Source organism: Propithecus coquereli, unplaced genomic scaffold (genome assembly GCF_000956105.1).
Source record: "Propithecus coquereli isolate 6110/MARCELLA unplaced genomic scaffold, Pcoq_1.0 Scaffold34, whole genome shotgun sequence".
In the NCBI taxonomy this organism is placed as follows: domain Eukaryota; kingdom Metazoa; phylum Chordata; class Mammalia; order Primates; family Indriidae; genus Propithecus; species Propithecus coquereli.
The window spans coordinates 10,956,603-10,975,990 of record NW_012149063.1 but is presented as its reverse complement, the minus strand read 5'-3'; the positions used below and the strand labels follow the sequence as shown (position 1 = coordinate 10,975,990).

General features: G+C 39.9%; 1 protein-coding gene across 6 annotated transcripts in view; it reads right to left on the bottom strand.

Annotated features, from left to right (window-relative positions):
* Nucleotides 1-1,600: 1,600 nt before the first annotated feature.
* OSBPL6 (oxysterol binding protein-like 6) overlaps nucleotides 1,601-19,388 on the bottom strand; it is a 115,769-nt gene continuing 97,981 nt past the window's right edge. For 2 of the 6 annotated variants that reach the window (XM_012650700.1, XM_012650701.1), the window contains 10 exons: nucleotides 13,898-13,985; nucleotides 12,846-13,099; nucleotides 11,956-12,093; nucleotides 11,549-11,612; nucleotides 9,988-10,066; nucleotides 7,973-8,117; nucleotides 5,899-6,043; nucleotides 4,529-4,655; nucleotides 2,974-3,096; nucleotides 1,608-1,928 (listed from right to left, as the gene is read on the bottom strand). In XM_012650700.1, the coding sequence (XP_012506154.1) occupies nucleotides 1,820-1,928; nucleotides 2,974-3,096; nucleotides 4,529-4,655; nucleotides 5,899-6,043; nucleotides 7,973-8,117; nucleotides 9,988-10,066; nucleotides 11,549-11,612; nucleotides 11,956-12,093; nucleotides 12,846-13,099; nucleotides 13,898-13,985 (1,272 nt within the window). In that variant the 3' untranslated portion in view covers nucleotides 1,608-1,819. Of the gene's footprint in view, nucleotides 1,929-2,973; nucleotides 3,097-4,528; nucleotides 4,656-5,898; nucleotides 6,044-7,972; nucleotides 8,118-9,987; nucleotides 10,067-11,548; nucleotides 11,613-11,955; nucleotides 12,094-12,845; nucleotides 13,100-13,897; nucleotides 13,986-19,388 lie in introns of all 6 variants that reach the window. The other 4 variants (XM_012650704.1, XM_012650703.1, XM_012650702.1 and 1 more) reach the window with 3 other exon arrangements.

The following is a 19,388-nucleotide window of genomic DNA, read 5'->3' as shown; positions in this document are numbered from 1 at the left end:
CAAGCCAAGCCACCTATAGATTTCAAATGGGAATGAAACGAACAGGGTGGGTGTCGCTTAAGAGGAATGCTTCTATCTGGAGATGGATTAGGGAATTTACCTGAGAATGAAATTCCATTCTAAACTAATGCAAACTGTACACATAGTGTATGACTCGGATGAAAGGAGGGATGAGTTTTAGGATCGCTAAAATATTGCTCCATCTAGTGGAAACTTAGAGTTTTTTTCCTTATGCTCTCAGCAGTTTTTTATTTGATGGTGTATCAGCCATTATTAGGATGCTAATAATGCCGAGGAGAAATAACATTAAAATCAACACCTCATAACAAAATGTAACATGTCAGGAACGTTGTTTTCAGAGTTTAAAACAACATTTAAATTCCAATGGTAAGAAGCTAAGAATAAAAATCTAAGAATAAAATACATGTAATTTTATAATTCTCTAGGACAATCTCTAAAGAGATTTTTTAAAAAACATACAGGCATTTATATAGTCATCTACGTGCAGAAACTTAGGAATACTGATGCAAGTTTCCTACAAAAGCCTCTGTATAGTAGTGGAAGAAAATAAATCCTGAAGTATGCGAAACACATTTTTGGCCCCCCCTTTAAGATGGATAAATTCCTTAGCTTAAGTTTTACATCTCTGCCAATAGCAAGGTAAATGCTTAATATGTAGTCATGTATCATATGGAATCACTTCATGAAAATTTGAAATATGATTTTGCATAGAATTCATTTAAATAATGCAAATAAGCTACTAGCATTCTTGCTTCTGTTGTCAGTGGAATTCGACTAGCGCCAGTGGGGTGGGCATGGGATAGATTGTGGGTTACATTGTGCTTCACTCAAAACACTTACATTTACGGTACTGCTAAGCCCACAGAGGAATTCCATATGCTTTTTGTTATTTCCTTTTAAAGCTCTAACACTGATGACAATTGTCCAAATCAAATATAGATTTTGCCAAATAATAGGGCACACTGAGGTTAGGTGGAAGAGGGATGGTTTATCATCTGGACGCAGGACAGGAACTTAGAGAGCAACGTGAATACAGAGGTCTACTTAGCACACCTTTTCCTTCTTGCGCTTCAGGCATATGATAGAGTAACTGACCTATCAAAGTAAAGCACATCTTGTTCATTATTCCAAATCCATTAAAGTTAGTCTCATCATTGTTCTATCCGAGAAAGCGAATCATGCCATGATTCAGAAAATCTGTTCTTCACATAAACCTATGAGCACACATTTAAAAAATGATTTATTGTACATCTTTGCATTTCTTAAGGCATGAACGATGGCATACAGATGGAACAGGATCTGAGAAGCATCACGTCTTTTTTGACAAGGCCAGCACAAGCACAGCACATCGAGCAGACACACTCGAAGTCTGAGCTGACTGACTGCTGCGGCCCAGGAGCTCCTACGGTGAGGGATGGTGCTTCCAGACAACGGACTGAACACGAGGCTTATATGCTGTTTTTAACTCTCTCGATCAGCTTTAAGCACCAGTTACTATTTGTTTTTCTTTGCGAACTCTTCAGACTTTGGATTTTGTATTATGCTCCTTTTATTCTGCTTTCTGAGGAGGGTATGGATGTTTTTTTAAGGAATATGGTTGCAGCAAAACAGAAAGGATCCAAAAGTGGTTAGGGACCTTAGCTAATGCACTTCTGAAAGTCCGTTATAAAGATGAATAGAAAAGCAAATGGTAGGTTTTCAGTCGACCCAGAAACCACGCGTAGCTATAAGAAACATAATTGTGCATAGTTATTTATTCATTCAGAGTGTGATATGTGGCTAGCTCTATGTTCCCAGTTTACCAAAGAACAGGGCTGTCTACTTTGCTAAACCCAGGGTCCTTTCGAAGCTCCCAGTAGGTGTCGTTAGAAACCCAGGCTTCTCTTTGATTGGCATCAATAACTTTTCTGTGAAAATGAAAATCAACATTAGCCACAAATCACATCAAGGTGACCCGATAATTGGACCCTCTCCTATAGATTAGACATGTATATATAAGCATTGCTTTGTAAGCCAGTTAGTGTCCTACCTGCTAACTATTGATGACTTGACTATTTTTAACCAGAAAGGAATTCATTTTTCTTCTTAAATATTTGAAATGGAAGTAGGTAGGGTCATGGAGAGAGGAACTGAGGGCAGGAATAAATCACTTCCAGGCAGGGGTAGAAAGTGAAGAGCCCCAAACAAGGCGTACACAAACACTGTAACTAAAAGCTTCCGACTCCAGACCCATGAGAATAATCTCTCCTTCCCTTGTCCTTACAAGCACGCAGCATCAGTGGCTCTGAGAGCCTCTGCAGGATCCTTCCAAAGAGCACACTTCAGACATCTGAAGGGCAAGGCTTCATTTCTGCCCCAGGGCAGTCATGGGATGGCAAGTCTAAAGGATATGAGGTTACTCTAAGCTTTTCTGTCCTGGTTCTGGAGGGCAACAGATGGATTTGGAAATCTCAGATTAATCTGCATGATGTATATATAATCCCACAAATAATCCTGTAATAATCACCTACTATCATACCACAGAGAGACCAAATCTGAACAGACGCAAGCTTTGTGTGATAGAAATAAAATTAAATCCTAATAAATCTTGTGGGCAGTGGGGTCCCATTCAGTCTGTGGCTGAGGGAGTGGAAACCAGTCCCCACCATTCTAAAGGGTGCAGCTGAAGGACAAAAAGCCTTCTGGACAAGACCCAGACTTTCTTTTCCTGCCCACAAGAAGACAAGCTGTAGAGAAGAATTTCTTTTTATAGTTACTTTTCACAAGTGCAAAATCTGCTTCAATATTTTCACTGCCAAAAGCAAAGTTACCAAAATCAGTTTAGTTTTTCTACATTTAAGTTCCTTGGACTCCAAACTATCTCCCATTTTCTTTTCATTTACCTGGAGTTTCTCATTGTTCGTGGCAACCATTTGCAAAACATGAACTTGTTATGAGAAGGAACTGACTTACTTAAAAAATTTTGGTATATGTTCAAGATTGTTTTCTTCCATGTATCGTCTTCGAGATCTCTGGAGTTCCTCCACTCTTTGCTTCTCTGCTGCAGCAGCTTCTAAATTTCCTTCTTCCAAAAATCTAAGCAGAAAGCAGTTGGTATTTTAATCTATTACCCTCTTTTCTGAGAAAAAAAATCTCCTGTGCACAAAATTACATTCTGGTTGCTATGAACAGAACATATGGCACGTTAACACTCTGGCAATGTCCCCTCACCTCTGCCTCAGGCCACACTACTTCTTTCTGTCCATCAATCAACATGCTTTCTTTTACATGATCTGAACTATTGTAATCAGCAATATAATACAACAGTAGGAGTGAAAGGTAAGTGGTTTGGCCTTGAAGACCTTCCTGTGCTGTCTGGAGTTCTACAACTTGAGATTTTCAGGATGACTGCAGTGCCCAGGGTTAGAACAACAAGAAGTCACAAGTTGTGCTTCTTTTCCATATTATGAAAAAGCACTTGTTAAAGGCCATAGAAAGGAGGATGGTAACTGGCTGTTCTCCATCTATTTTGAGAACAGATTGAGAGGGATGGAGCTTTCCTGTTTTATTGGAGAGAGTAAAACTGGTGAAAAAAGAAAAGGTAAGTGGGAAAATTACAAAAGGGCACAGAATAGGAAATGAATAGGAAATCAAATTCACAAAGGGAATTCTGAAATAGAATTGAGAAGGAAAATGCAGACGTAATGGTGATTTACAAATGTTTACATTTTAAAACGAGAGCAAAAAACAGGGATATGATACGGCGTACATTGTATAGGAAGTTTATTGATAAATTTGCATGTCAGACAGTGAGACTGTTATGTTCTAGAGAGAGAGGGGAAATTGAACAGTCAATACTGAGAAAATTTTGACAGAAGACAGATAAAGCCATAAATACATGGAAAATAGAAAATTAGTATTGTATGGCATATAGAACTTTTGGGAAAAGTAAAATGAATTCCTAGGAATACACATCATGACTTCAGAACTACATAATAAGAAAAATAAGAATCGGAAGGTATTAAGGGTATGGTATTTTGAGTACATCTAACATCCTGTGGGGTCAAAAGCATATTGGGAAAACTACAGACTTTCACTCAAAGCATTTCTGGGTGCTCCTGTAACTTATCCTGTTATTTTTCAGTTTAAAAGATACTCCATGTTACAGTTGTAGAAGTACAGAGGCCAAAAACACTGAGTGATGAGTGATCCTAAATTTAATGAAGAATTTACGAGTTTGAAGAATTTACGAGTTTGAAGACTTTGGTAAATTTTTTGGGGGAGGATTAGAAACTTTCTGTTAAACAAAATCTGTGTTATCTTCTGTGGGGAACTTTGTGTTGAGATAAACTTCTGTTACAGTCATCCTATGAATTCTGCTTTACATAGAGTGAATGTTGTTGAGTGAATAAGGGAATGGAAGAAATGACTGAATGAATAAGTGATGGTGGTGAAAATAAGTCTTGATGATGTCTAAAGCCCCACGCCATGAGCTAGTCTACATCTTAAATACCACTGCCATCCTCACCTTTGATCTGGCCGAAACCGGGCATCTGTTGGTGGAAGGAGATCTTTTAGTACGGGATCTAATTCATTGAGCTCAATGGCAAACCTCGTGAAGCCATAGTAGAGCTCGTAGTTAGTTGGCAAGGAACCTGGAAGGAGACCAGTGACCACTGTGAGAGGAAAAAGGCTTACAGAACTGGAAGAAGCTGATTTACCTTGATGCTTAATTCATACCAGCACTAATACCAAATTTGTAGTCATAAACACTAGATTATACATTTTTTCAAGTGAATTAAATTGGCCATATTTTGCTAGGTGGGAAACTTTATGTTGATGATCAGAACTGATAGATTTAGATACTTCATAAAATCCAGTTTTTCAAACAAAACTTTGCACACAACAGTAGTCTTTATTGGCTAAATGAATCCATAATTTTTCTCTCAAGTATTCAATTGGGTAATTAAATGTCAGGGTGATTAACTATGAACATTAAGGTTTCACCAGAAACTCTCGTTATTTACTTCCTAGTAGAAAAGAAAAAGATGCAGATCTAAATTAACATTTATTGTTCCTTTTTAATTAAACTTGAAGGCAGGATCTTTGTGTGCCTTGTTCAGAGAGGTATTCCAAGCCTCTAGAACAAAGCCTGGTGCACAGTCAGTATTCAATAAATAGCTGCTGAATGAATGAACTAACCACTCTACTAGCAGGAAATTTAAATACTCACTGATGTCTCTTAGGAAATCAACAACTAATTTTAAAATTAGGGATTAACTGACAATATTTCAATGAAAATAAATGTCACGTGGAGACTTGTTTCATTTATACTTGATATTCAATTACATGCTAATGTAGTACCAGAACTCTCTTCATGTCTTTTATTAAATGACAACATACTGCAGCTTTTTGTTGCTCAATGAAAAAAATCACTTATTCTGGTGAGTTACTGAATTTGCAGATTATAGATGTCTACAGGCTTTCTTGGTTTTTATTAAGACAGAAAATAAATAACATGAGAGAGGATTTAAGTTTATGTATTTCAATTATCTAAATTCCTTAATAAATACACCTAGCTTTTGAAATGTTGGTGTTACATTTAGAGTGATTTTTGACTCTCTGACCATGTCAGGGTCCTCATGATAAAATGAGGCTCAACCTCTGACTACCCACCAGAGGTTTGGTCTAAATTTTCTTATTACTAAATATCAAATGTTGGGACATACATAACTTATACATTAAGTATAAATGTAACTATAATTGCCTTAAGCATCTACATCTTTAATCTCACTATTAAAGAAAACATAATGTGAACAGCATGGGACGACGTGACATTTCCTTTCCTTCTGTTGCTCGTGGTGCCCTCCTGATTCAGGACACTTGAGCCATTCTCACCTGGTCTCCAGATGCACTTTGCAGAGGGGGCCACGCCGCAGTAGAGCCCTTCGTGCCACTTCCCAAACAGCCGGTGCACCACCTTCCCCTCCTGCCCCATCACAGCCCCCTGGACTTCATTCACGTTAGAATTCCAATAATTCACCTGGGAAAACCAAACCCCAATTAAGGCAGGTGATTGCTTTAATAATATCAATCCCTGTAATTTCCATACAGAAATTTTTCTTAACAGTGAAGTCCCTCATTTGAATCATTTCCATACATCTATCTCACAATGCTTTGTATGGAAGGTTGGCCTTCTAAGTATCAGTCAGTTTAACTTTTAAGAAAGGGATGATTTCTACTCCACGCTATAGCACGGTAGCATCACACAGAGAAGGCTCAGTTTCTATCCTAAGAACCTAATATTAATTTATAGGTTAATAATTTTTCCTTAGATTCTCTCATCTTGGATTTTCCCCTTACTAATGGATTTTAATGAATTTCAATTGGCAATGCTGCAGAAATAGTTTGTGAAATAATTTTCACAGTATTTGTAAATGGCTACATTTTTATCACCAGAACCCTGCGGTGGCCCTCTACCAGCTATGCTGCTTCCCAAAGGATGAGAAGTTTATGGGAATTTGCCTACCTGGACTCCATGACCCCCCTTCCAGATCAGAAGGGACCAAGTAGGCAGGACCCTAGAATTCCCTGGCCAAAAGGCTCTAAAGTTATTCCACAGCTGGCACAGGGTTTTGATTTATCTACCCAAAGGCAGACCAGCCACCAGTGTGTGCACCTTTAGGTCTGAGGAGCAGCCAAGGGTGGCTGTTCGTGGGGTGTGGACAGAGCTGGATGTGTGAACTGGATTGCCTACGTATATGTGTGCGAGACCCCTTGCAGTGCAGAACACAGCCAGAGGTGGGAAGAAAGCAGGGAAGGCCGTGGGCCAGGACTGGTTCTCCTGCACTGCCAGCTTCCCAGCGTGGAGTTCTAAGAGATCCAGCCTGGACTTGCAGGTCTTGATATGAAAGGTATTTTTGTCAAGGTGAAAGGACAGAACATATTTTATTTGACAGTTTGTAGGCTTGATTTATATATTTTAAATATTACACAGACTCTGCAAATATCAGGGGCAGGCAGGCACTGAAGTTTCTCATAACCTACAAAACCAAATGCACGTATTTCCTGTCATCACCCAGCCAGAGCACACAGCGATCCTGGCTATTTGGCTCTAGCCACCTCATCAGTCTATAAGAAAAAAATAATGGGCAACATCTTGAGCTAAAATAAAGACATTTAATTGAAATGAACATGACCTTCCAATATGGCTTAAAAGGATTTATCTAAGAAAATATTAGAGTTTTAAGACTCCAATATGTGACCTGTTTACCATATTAGAATGGGGCCACAGGTCAAGAAGACACGGGGGCTGAATGGGGTTTCTGTGCCATGTTGAATTCTGTAGCACACCTAAGCAAACATGGGGTGATACTGAATGTTCCACTTTAGGCCAGAGACATACAGGGAAAATGGTGTTCTGTAGGCATTTCTATCCCAAACACCTTTTCTTGTTAGCAAAGGTAATGCTTTTTGTTGAACTTACTTGGACTACAGTAGTAGCATGGTTGGATGAGTTTGCAGTGACTGGAAGGAATCACCTAAATATCTGCTCTCATCACATGTCCTCAGAGAATGACAACTGCAGTATAATTAGTTCCCTAAAATAAGATCACTTGAACATGTGATCAAGCAGAAATAGAAAGAGAAATATATACCAGGAGACTTAGCCTGGGCAAAAAGTGTTTTCTGGAATTTTACTTAATGAACTACTGACTGGCTACTTAAAAAGTCTTTGAAAAGAAATTTGTTTTTTTCTGTTTTGAGATGGTGCCTTTTCTGACCTCCACATCTTTAGCAGCCTGCATGCCTTGAGAAAGTCCACCAGCTCCTTCTGCTTTCTTATCTAAAATGTCTTAAGGACCAATGAATACAGGACAGATTCACTTGCTGCTGTTTAAGGTGACTGTTCTATTTCTTCTTTAGGAGGCACTTTGTATTATTTTTCCTTTACTGTTATATGATCATTTACCTTGACAAATGTGAGTTTGCAAATGCAAACACTGCTTCTGGTATTTCTAATGGTTACTTCTCCATAATGCTCTATCCATCTTCTCCCACTGAGGATGTTGTGTATGCATGTGGTAACTTTATTCCACACATAGTAATCTCCGTACCTAGTGAAGAATATAATTTTGATTACGAATAGTGAAGGTTACAAATACATATGAGTGTTTCTACTAAAAAGAACATTCTTTGATCAAAGCTTCTTTTTCCCTCATTTTCCTCTCCTTTCTTTTTTTTTTTTTTTTTGAGACAGAGCATTGCTCTGTTGCCCTGGATAGAGTTTAGTGGCATCACCATAGCTCACTGCCACCTCAAACTTCCAGGCTGGGACTACAAGCAAGTACCACCATGCCTGGCTAATTCTTCTGTTTTTTGTAGAGATAGGGTATCGCTCTTGCTCAGGCTGGTCTCGAACTTCTGAGCTCAAGTGATCCTCCCGCCTAAGCTTCCCAGAGTGCTAGGATTACAGGCTTGAGTCACTGTGCCCAGCCCTCCTTTCTTCTTGAAAGTCTCTATGTGGCCACAGATATTTATGACATGATTAATTTACTTAAGGAACATTTAAGTGCTTTTTATGGGCCAGGTGCTAAAGCTACAAAGTTGAATAGGGCCTGTTTCCTGCTCTTCTGGAGCCAAAAGTATGGTAGGGATAGATGGATATGTAAATAAATACTTAAAATATGATGAGTGCTATAATAGATGAATGAACAAAGCATCATGGGAACACAGAAGGAAGAGTCCTGAGTCCTTAGATCTGCCTGGAACATGGGCTGAGTGTTAAAGAAGATGTTGTAGAGGAGGTTGGGTTCCATCTAAGCTTGGATGATGGGTAGGAGTGCACTACCAGCCAGGGACAAGCAGCCATAAAGCCACACAGGTCAGAAGAGCACAAGGCATCTGGAGCCTGTGAATGTTGTGCTCCAGGTGAGTGAGCGTGGCCGGAGGCAAGGCTGGAAAGGTGTGACGAGGCAGAGCCCGGAAAGCCTTCAGTGACATATCAAGGAGTCTATATTTACCCTGCAGGCAATGGGCCAGCATGGAAGGAAGCCAGGTGGAGAGAGGCACTGTTTCATACTTTGGTTAAGACCAAAGATGTGAATAATTCTTTGGGAAGAGACTGAGGAACATAACCAAGATGGCGCAAATCTAATGCAAATTTTGGGCAGTAAGGTTACAGAATTCTTGCCAAGGAATGAAATGACATAGCTTCAAATCCCATTTAAGTTTGCACATTACATATATTTTCAAATAAAATGTTATTTTAAAATAAAATAAAATGCTTCAAGTTTCCACAAAATTTATAAATCAGTATGATGTAGGCATCTTATACATCTAGGAAAACTCTCTTCCCCATGAATTTTCAAATACCGAAGTTTATTTTATAGTCCTGAGAATACTTCCCTCTCTCCACCTTCCTGCTTATCTGGTCCACCAGCAAATTCTGTTACTCAAATGGACAAAAACAAAACAAAAAACCAACAAAACGAAGAAATACAAACAATCAAGCCCTTGGCCTCAAAGAAAACTTCAATTAATTTTAAAAGATTTATAGGCCATATCCTCTAGAACACAACTATAAAAGGATTCCACCACTCTTCTTTGATAACATGACTTGAAATTTAAAATAGTCTCCAGATCTAAGATGAACTCAAAAAGTGAAATTATAAATTGTATAGCAAAGCAATTAAACAGGGGAACTTTCATATAAAATGCAAACCAGCATGGTGACGGGGACATGGTAGGTACCTGGTATTGACTGACGAGTGGAGGACGTGAAGAGATGAACGGGAAAGTTTGACACGTGCTAAAATTCTCATTTTGGGGGGGTGGGGGTGGGGGGAGTTCTCAAAATTTTGGTGAAGGTAAGAGAAGCTTTGGGCATATAGCGAAATGGACTCTTGGCAACTTTTAGAGTTTAAAATGCTATTTCTGATTTAGAAAAGCAGAGAAGAGGCCAAAAGGGAGGAGAGAGCCACTTACTTTGGAAGCATGACATTCAGTGTTCCCACAGGCAGGATTTCCATTGACTTTCCCCAGAACTTGTTTTTCCATCTGATATCTAAATGACATAGGCAGAGGACAAGAAATATACTCCAAATCTAATCATCTGTTCTGTAAAAACTAACTTTTGTATTACATTTTGCAAAGTGCTTTTGTAATCACAATTGATTCTACATTGTTGATTTAACATGACAGATGCCCGAAGATGGCCCAAGGTGAAAATATTAACTGTGAACCAAGAAAATGTACTATCTGTGTTTCTCTAGAATACATACTCCATATTAGTTTTCAACTACCAAAACTGGGAGAAACCTGGAATAATGTGTGTATATTCACATACACATATAAACCTAGACTCTACTGTGCTTTAATGTCTGAATGGCAATAAATGTTGTTATAAATTTTAAGTAAATGTTAAAAATAGTTAACATATATATAAATCATGAGGTGTATAGTAAAAATAATTGCAGTATGGCAATATCATTGATTTACATACAAATTCCCCCCTCCAAGCTGTATGGAAGAGTTATATGATTTGGGAAAACAGTAAAAAAAAAAAAAAAATAAAGCCTCTTAATACAGATACCTAAGATTTATGAAAAAGTAGGATTAACTTAATGAACATGTTCCTACGCTAGTTATTCAGACACAGCCCAGGGCCCAGCACTTTATCTCACATGATGGCTTTATGTTTTACTCGTGGAAACTCAGATTTACCTGCGCATTTGTAATAACCACCTGGTCCCATTTTGATGAACTAAGGGAGCTTAGTGCTGTCTCCACAAAATTTCTGACTCTTGGTTATAACTAAGAAATGATGTACTGTCTTATTTTGCAATAAAGTACAGACACGGCACTCTACCATTTTGTGTGTTTTCAGGTTAAGGAAATGCTCATGAGAAAAGTCATTCTGTGAGCAATGAAGCACCCTTCCAAACATGCACAAACTATTTACACTTAATGACCAAATTTACATATATATTCTTTTCTTTCTAATGGGGTTCTGAAACTTCTTATTTTAGGCGAACTTGTAACATTCTGACTGAACAGTAGGCATTAATAAGTGAAGACTTCAATCCAAACCCTGAGTCCCAGTGAATGAAAGACCAGGAATTACCACAACATTTATGCATCTAAATAGATTATGACCACAGAGGATGAGCCATAAAGCCTTCCTTCAAGATTAAAATGTCTTTGCACACCCCCAAGAGGCAAGAAGGCAGCAGATGGAACCTCCACATCACAGATGCAGACAATGAGGCACCATGAGACAAGGTGACGGCTCCGCGCTGGCACAGTCAGCAGGGAGCTCTGCCATTCCATAAGGCTTTGCTTCCTAGATAAGCAATCTCATCTCCTAGATGGCACAGTTTCATATTTAAACCAGGAAGTGTAATTTCTCAAACCGAACTCTGTACCAATTACCAACATTCTGAGTTCCAAAGGTAGAAATCTAAACTGAGTACAATGTACCTTTGGAAGCCAGACATTTTTCCATAGGCTCATAAATATGATTTTAAATTATAATTGAAATACAAACCTTGCCAAAACACAAAGTTCTTTGATTCACAGTGACAGGCAGAAATGGGTGGATGATGGCTAACCTGGTAATTAAACAAAAAAGAAGGCAATGACATCAGTGTTAAAACTTCCATAAATGGTAATTATTTTTATAATATGTATTGGTCATCCCCAATAAAAACTACTATTCATCCATTTCTTATTAGTGACTTACTCTTAAAATGTGTAAGTATATCTTTAGCTTTCAAGACTTCATGCTTAAACACAGAGAACTTACACAATTTAGAGGGTGCAACGATACCGATAAGCTAAGTAAGTTTTCCATGAACTAGTATCATAACACGTCCCAGTTATCAAAAGTCTGTTTTCATCACCAAACTGCTTTCCTACCTATATAGAACTCTCACTGAGTCCAGTTGCACTTACCTGTTCCGAGAAAAATCGGAATCCCTTGTCTTCTCTAATGCATTCATAAGTCTCCCCAAGCACTGGGTTGAATGGCTTACTTCCTGCTCTGAAATAGGTGGAGCAATATCCTGAAACTGCAAATGCAGCAACGAGAACCTGTTAAAACATTGAAGAAAGGAAAATAATATAGGGGACACTACTGCCTGGTCTGTTTGTCCCTTTTTCCTCTAGATTTTATACACCCCACATTGATGGGTGTTGACTTGATGGCATTTGCATTTTCCATTTGCACAGCATTGCCATCAACACATGGAAAAAAACAGATAAAACAAGGTTAAACTACCTGCATGGGGACCAGCAGGCCACTGAGGTCAAGTGTTCTTCATTTGTATGTCCACCCAAATCCCTGGGTATCACAGAGTTCAAAGGTTCTGAAACCCAGTTTCTAGGTTTCACGTGCACAATCTTAGCATCATGTGGAGGGGGGTTGTGGCTGCTGGTGCTTTGCAGAGGACAGGGCAAGGTTTCCACAGTCACATGGAGTAAAGGGCAGAGTACAAACAGGAAATGACTTTCTCAGACCTAAGTTCCTGAACAGATGGGCTATCTTGGCATTCAGGAAAAGCTGATAAAGCAGGGCAAGGCATGAATTAAACCTCTAAGGAGCATGATGCCTTTACATCCTAGCTTTAGAAACACTCTAGACTAAGGATAACCACAAAATGTGTATCTTCCAGTAAAGGTGTCTGGGACTTTTGGGCCCTGCCTGATTTATGCAAACAGACCAATTCCTCGCTTACCTATGCAGTGAGAATGCTATGCAAAAACCATTTCCAGAAGGAAATGAATTCTGGCTTAGCCCAGGTCTAGGGTTGGCAAATCCCCGAAGGGCGCTTCTCTTTTATTACCATGCGCTCGTATGGATCATCGGTTTCCGAAGCCTTGTCCAGAAGCTCACTGTATTCCATTTCCTCGCAGAGATGCTGCAGAGTGTTGAGTGGCTCGTTTAGCTCCACTGGCATAGAGACTTTGGATAGGTCTTTCCCAATGTTGTTCCTCAAGATATTCCACAGGTTAATGTTACTGGTGTCAGGGCAAGGAGCTGGCAGACACGTTCGACGTCCGTTTCGGAAAGCCCCTCCTGTAAGCTCCCCGTTCAGGACTGGAAGAGGGAGAATCACAAGGAAAGATGCTTTTCTGATTTCATAAAATCAAGAAGGGAAATAACTCAAATAATTCTGATTGTGATACATTTCCTGAGCCTTCATTATATTCTCTCAAGAGTAAATGGAATTATTTCAAACAAGGTTACTAACAAACACACAAAACATCAGTGTACAGCGTTTTTTTTTTTTTTTGAGATGGAGTCTTGCTTTGCCACCCTGGCTAAAGTGCAGTGGTGTCATCATAGCTCACTGTAGCCTCAAACTCCTGGGCTCAAGCGATCCTCCTGCCCAGCCTCTTGGGTAGCTGGGACTACAGGCGCATACCACCACGCCTGGCTAATTTTTTTATTTTTTGTAGAGACAGGGTCTCGCTCTTGCTCAGGCTGGTCTTCAACTCCCGAGCTCAAGTGATCCTCCTGCCTTGGCCTCCCAGAGTGCTAGAATTACAGGTGCAGGCCACTGTGCCTAGCCAGTGTATAGTTTTTTTAAACAGGTGTTAAATATACTCAAATATCATGCAAAAAAAGATAAGTCAAATTTAAAAAAATTAAATCTGTTTAACAAGGATTTAAACTTTTGGTTTGAGCAAGAGATAAAACTTTTTCACTTAACCATTTACCTAACAAAATTTTCAACCATTTACCTCAACAGATTATACAAAATTAAAATTCATTGAATAATCAACTGCAAAAAGAACAATTAGTGTGTGTACAGGGAAATGCCCATTCATTAAGTCACCAGTGTTGTAATTTGGCATGTAGATAGAACAACCTGGAAGCTCAAATGATGCATACTTTGCCGAGAAATATTGTCCGCAACACTGGTGTTGTCTTCAGATATATTATCACTCACATCACTGATGTAAGACTCATCATCTGAAGCCTGAGGAAGGGAAGAACAAGGAACATACAAGGATCAGAATTCTCGTTCAGTCTTGAAAGCTCAGATAATCCAATGATACAACTCCAGTGAAAAGCAGAGGTCATAGTGGGAAATGTATTTGGCAAATGTGCAATGAACACTTGAGGGTCTTGCGTGAGCTAGGATATAGGATCGCTAGAAAGGAGCCCTGGTCTTTAAGTAACTCCCTGTTTTAGTTGGGGCAAGAGGCTGGGGGAGGCCAGTACAGACCCAGAAATATTTCAGTACAATACATGAAGAATGCTCCTAAAAGAAGACCCTATGACTCTGCCCAGAGAAAATAATATTTGAACTGGCTGTTGGAGAATGAATAAGAGTTACCAGTCGTTAGAAGAGGGAGAAGCGCAGGAAGAGGGGAGAGTGTGCAAAGGCAAGGATCACACAGGGAAGCATTTATCCCAGGAGTGTGAAGATGTTGCGCGTGGCTATGACAGACAGTGGGGAGCTCAACTGTGAAGGGCATTTCATGCCAACATGAAGGGTCCACGTACAATCCTATGACTTAGCAAAACCAACAGAAATGCAGGGAATACGGGAGTCAGATTTAGTTTTCAGGAAGACACTTAGAGGAGTTCCTTAGGGACACCAGGTTACTGCCTAGATTCCAAGTAAGAAATACTGACAGCTTAGATTCGGATGGCTGCAGTGAGCACGGGGAGAGATCAAGAATTAAGCCATCTCTGCATGAGAAAATACAGAATTAAAATGAAACCAAAATTAGCATAAGAATAAAATTAAGAAACAGTGTACATACTAAGGGGAGCAGAAACAGAACAGTTAAGAAAAGAGAGGAATAAGATAGAACCAGCAGAAGAATGGGAAAACCAATGTCTCTCCTGCAGGCAAGAAGGCTGTTGAAACTTACTTACTTCCTTCAAAATGAAAATAGAGCTATATTTTTTCTGAACTTTAAAATAAAACATTCTTATTATAAAACATTAAAAATTACATGAGGGTAAACAGATAAGTAGGAAAATCACCTGTAATCCCATCACTCCTAATGTTTTGTAAATGTTATCCCCCAGTTTTGAAATGCCTATACACACATATTTTGTTTGTTTGTTTGTTTGTTTGTTTGTTTGTTTTTGAGACAGAGTCTCACTCTGTTGCCTGGGCTAGAGTGCTGTGGCATCAGCCCAGCTCACAGCAACCTTAAACTCCTGGGCTCAAGCGATCCTTCTGCCTCAGCCTCCCAGGTAGCTGGGACTACAGGTATGTGCCACCATGCCTGGCTAATTTTTTTCTATATATTTTTAGTCGTTTGGCCAATTTCTTTCTATTTTTAGTAGAGACGGGGTCTCGCTCTTGCTCAGGCTGGTCTCCAACTCCTGAGCTCAAATGATCCGCCCGCCTCGGCCTCCCAGAGTGCTAGCATTACAGGCGTGAGCCACTGTGCCCAGCCTATACACACATATCGATATATCTATCTTTAGATACTGAAAAAGGAGATTGGTTTATACATTGTTTTATAGCATTCTGAATACATTTCCATTATAGTAGACATAGCTCTTCATCTTTGTTTGGAAGAGCAACATAATTCCTTATACAATTACAGCAAGGAATTTGACCAGAATTTAAGTGACTTCGCACTTTCTAAATTATATACAATACTCAGATGAACATCCTTATAAATATATTTTTGGGAATCTACCTGGCGATATCATTACAATTTATTTCTAGGTCAAATGGGTCACTTTGAGACTTTAGTCGCATGTTGCCAAATTTCTCCCTTAAAAGATTGGATGAGTAATTTGTTCTTTCCAGCAGTATATGGGAACATCCGTCTCTCCACATCCACTAAAACACTATACATTATAATCTTTTTTTAGTGTCTATCTACCTAATATACATAAAAGATCACTTTAAAGTTTGGATTTCATCCTTTGTGAATCATTTTCTTATTTTTCACACATTTTCCAGTTCATCGTATATATTGCTATTTTTCCCAGCTTGCAATTTATTGACTTTGTTTATGCAAATTTTTTGCCATGTAAAAATTTTAAATTTGTATGTAATAAAAACAATTGATCTTTGCCTTTAAGATTTTTGGATTTATTGCTAATGTTCTTAAAATTAGGGTTGAGAAGAATTTATTTAGGGAGAGTAGAGCAACAGAATGATTGCATGCATGGATGAATAATGGTAGTTTTGCTTTTGCACACAGAGTAAGTCTACAAAAATGGCAAATTGAATATAAAATCTTTTTCTGATTCATATTTTCTCACTGCAACTGGTTCCCACAATTCCCATTGAATGCAACAGATCTGAAGTTTAAATCACCAGACTCAAGAAACCCGACTTTTTAAGTTTAACAGAGAAAAAAAATAAATCAAACTCTTCCCTGTGACTTCTCTGGAAAAAAGCTAATCATACTCAATTATGTTTGAGGAGAAAAATGTTTACCCAAACCAAATTTATGTTGCATGCATGCTTAGTATTTGAATGTTTGTTAAGAAAACACTCATGTTTATCTTACAAACAGCTATAAACCTCTATCTATTCCTCTTCAATTTTTAATCCCTCCTAAACTAATATATCACAGAAATGATCTGATATCACTGTAAAAGAATTCTACAGTGACAGTGGGCCCTGAGTAAGACACATACACATTGTGTGTGTGTACAGTAACAAAGGTTGGGCTGTCTTGCTGTGGTCCAATCACACTTCCTTGTACATACAGCCAAGGCTCTGTAATATTATAATAAAACAATTTGTCTTCTCTCCCATGATGAAGCAGCCCTGGAGCCAAAGAGTTCTCTTTACAAACTTAGGGATTCAAAAGACTTCAGAAAATATTTTTTTTTCTAAATGTGACCAGGCATGTAGCATTGCAGAAACAAGTTTAAAAGCAGAAGCAAGGCAAGTAGATCATCTTGGAAGCAAGAAGAGCATTTTTTTTTTTTTTTTAAAAGAGCTGAGCTTTCATTAAGTAAAGTGCATTGGTAGATAACACATAAAAAGCATTTTCGGGCTGGGCACGGTGGTTCACGCCTGTAATCCTAGCACTCTGGGAGGCCGAGGCGGGTGGATCGCTCAAGGTCAGGAGTTCGAGACCAGCCTGAGCAAAAGCGAGACCCCGTCTCTACTAAAAAATAGAAAGAAATGATCTGGACAACTAAAAATATATATATAGAAAAAATTAGTCAGGCATGGTGGCACATGCCTGTAGTCCCAGCTACTTGGGAGGCTGAGGCAGGAGGATCGCTTGAGCCCAGGAGTTTGAAGTTGCTGTGAGCTAGACTGACGCCACTGCACTCCGGGGCAACAGAGTGAGACTCTGTCTCAAAAAAAAAAAAAAAAAAAAAAAAGGATTTTCGCTCAGTTATGGAAAATGTTAATGTAAGACAGCTATTGCCCAGATGTTTCTGTTCTAGAGCTGGAGACACCGTGGTTAAAACTCTGCCTTCATGAAACTTACACTCTAGTGGGGGAGACACACAACAAATAAAATATACGAAATATATATTTTGTTAGATAGTAATAAGTGTGAAGGAAAAAAAAATAAAGAAGGAAGGATATAAAAGGCTAGAGAAGAAAGGCAAATGGTAACTCTAAATTGTAGATGGGGCAGCCAGTGTATTTTTTCCAGAAGGTGACTTTTGAGTTAGGGACTAGATAGAGGGAGGGAGCTGAACATGTGTATTTTGGGGGGAAGTGCTCCCGCCAGGGTGAAGGGCAAGTGCAGATGCCCAACCTCCTCGGCAGCTGTAGTGTAGAACCTGCAGCTTGTGCCTACCCTGCAGCTGGTGCCAGGACTCGCACATGTACAGTCAATTGCCAGGTGGGGGATTGGTGTGAAGACACGAGGGGCTTTCCGGGGGACCTCATCACAAGAGAACCCTGTAACCAGACCTTAGCTGAAGGGGAGCAGCAACTCTGAGAACACTATGGTGTCTGTCATTTGGGCTTATCTCCTGGTCTAGCACCTTCAAATACTTAAGACCGAGTGTTGTGATGGAGAAGTTGTAAGTTAAGTAAAAACAATTATTTTATGAAAAGCTGTACCATACAGGGCACGAGGAATGGCTGTGCAGTCAGTGCTTTCCAGTGTGGGCTGCAGGAGTCACTCTCCTTGCTACAGAAGGGACACAAGGCGTCTTTAGCAAATGGACAACTCCAGGAGTCATTCCTTTGGCTGCTGGAGGGCTCCAAAAGAAGAGAGGTGGCAAGAGGCTGCAGCTGACAGCAGGGATCAGATCATAAGGGTCTTTGTTTTAACAGCTAAGGAGTCTAGACTGTTAGCCTGAGGACACTGGGGAATATGGACATGATCACATTTGCCTTTCAGAAAGATTTATCAGGTTGCCCAGTGGAAAATGGATTGGAGAGGCCAAGACGGGAAGCCGGAAAGCCAGTTATGGGACTGGGAGGGTGACCTAGGCATGGAGAAGATGGAGATTGGATTGGAGCAGAGGCAGTGAAGCTGCAGGAAAATGTACGTGTAGGTGACAGAAGCTACAGAATCTGATGAGTGAACCGAGGTAGGTGGTAGTAAAGGAAAAGAAGGAGTGAAGGAAAATACCCAGGCGTTCGATGTGAACACTGGGGTACAAGAACACTAAGATAGGCGATATGAGAGGTGAGGCAGGCTGGGTTTCTTTCCCCCCTGGGGGGGGGTGTAGAAGAGGCTTGTTGATTAACTCTTTTCTGGATATACCGAATTAGAAGGTTCTGTGAGCACCAGGTGGCAATGTCAAACAGATAGCTGGTTATGGGGTCCCAAGCTGACTCTTTCTCTTTCCAGACCTGCTCTGTCCTTGAGCTTTAGGCTTGACTATTCAAATGCTCGACAGATAACTGCACTGAGAAGTCTGACAAACTCGTGATGCCTCAAAGTGAACGTATCATCTCCATGCACCCCTGCCCTATGCCTCTTCATCCTCACTCTGCCGCCAGGTTCATTCTCCCCCACTCCTCACTCCACCCCCAGGGTGGCACTACCATCTTGCTGGCACTCACGCAATAACCTGCTTCACATCCTCTTCACTGCTGCATCCCCAATGTCTAGGGCAAGTGGTACCTGGATGTGCTGGTTGTGCCCCAAGAGCTTGGAAATAGGAAAATAAAGTTGCTCTCCAAGAGATAAGCTCTTAAGTCATCAGATGACGGGTCAGAGCTCAGATAATATGCAGTCAAGTTTGACTGTAACCTGATAGAAGAAGGATGAAGGACTTGTCAGGAGAGCTCAGAAAAGCAAATTCTGGCAGCATGCTCACAGCATGGTGATTCCTAGGGGTGCATGCTGACAGTCACAGATACCCAGGCCACGTGGCAGAGTATCCCTGCGATGGAGAGGGAGTATGGAGCTATAACATTTTGGCCCTCCTACCCTTAAGTTTGTTCAACTCAGTTCTCCTGTTCCCA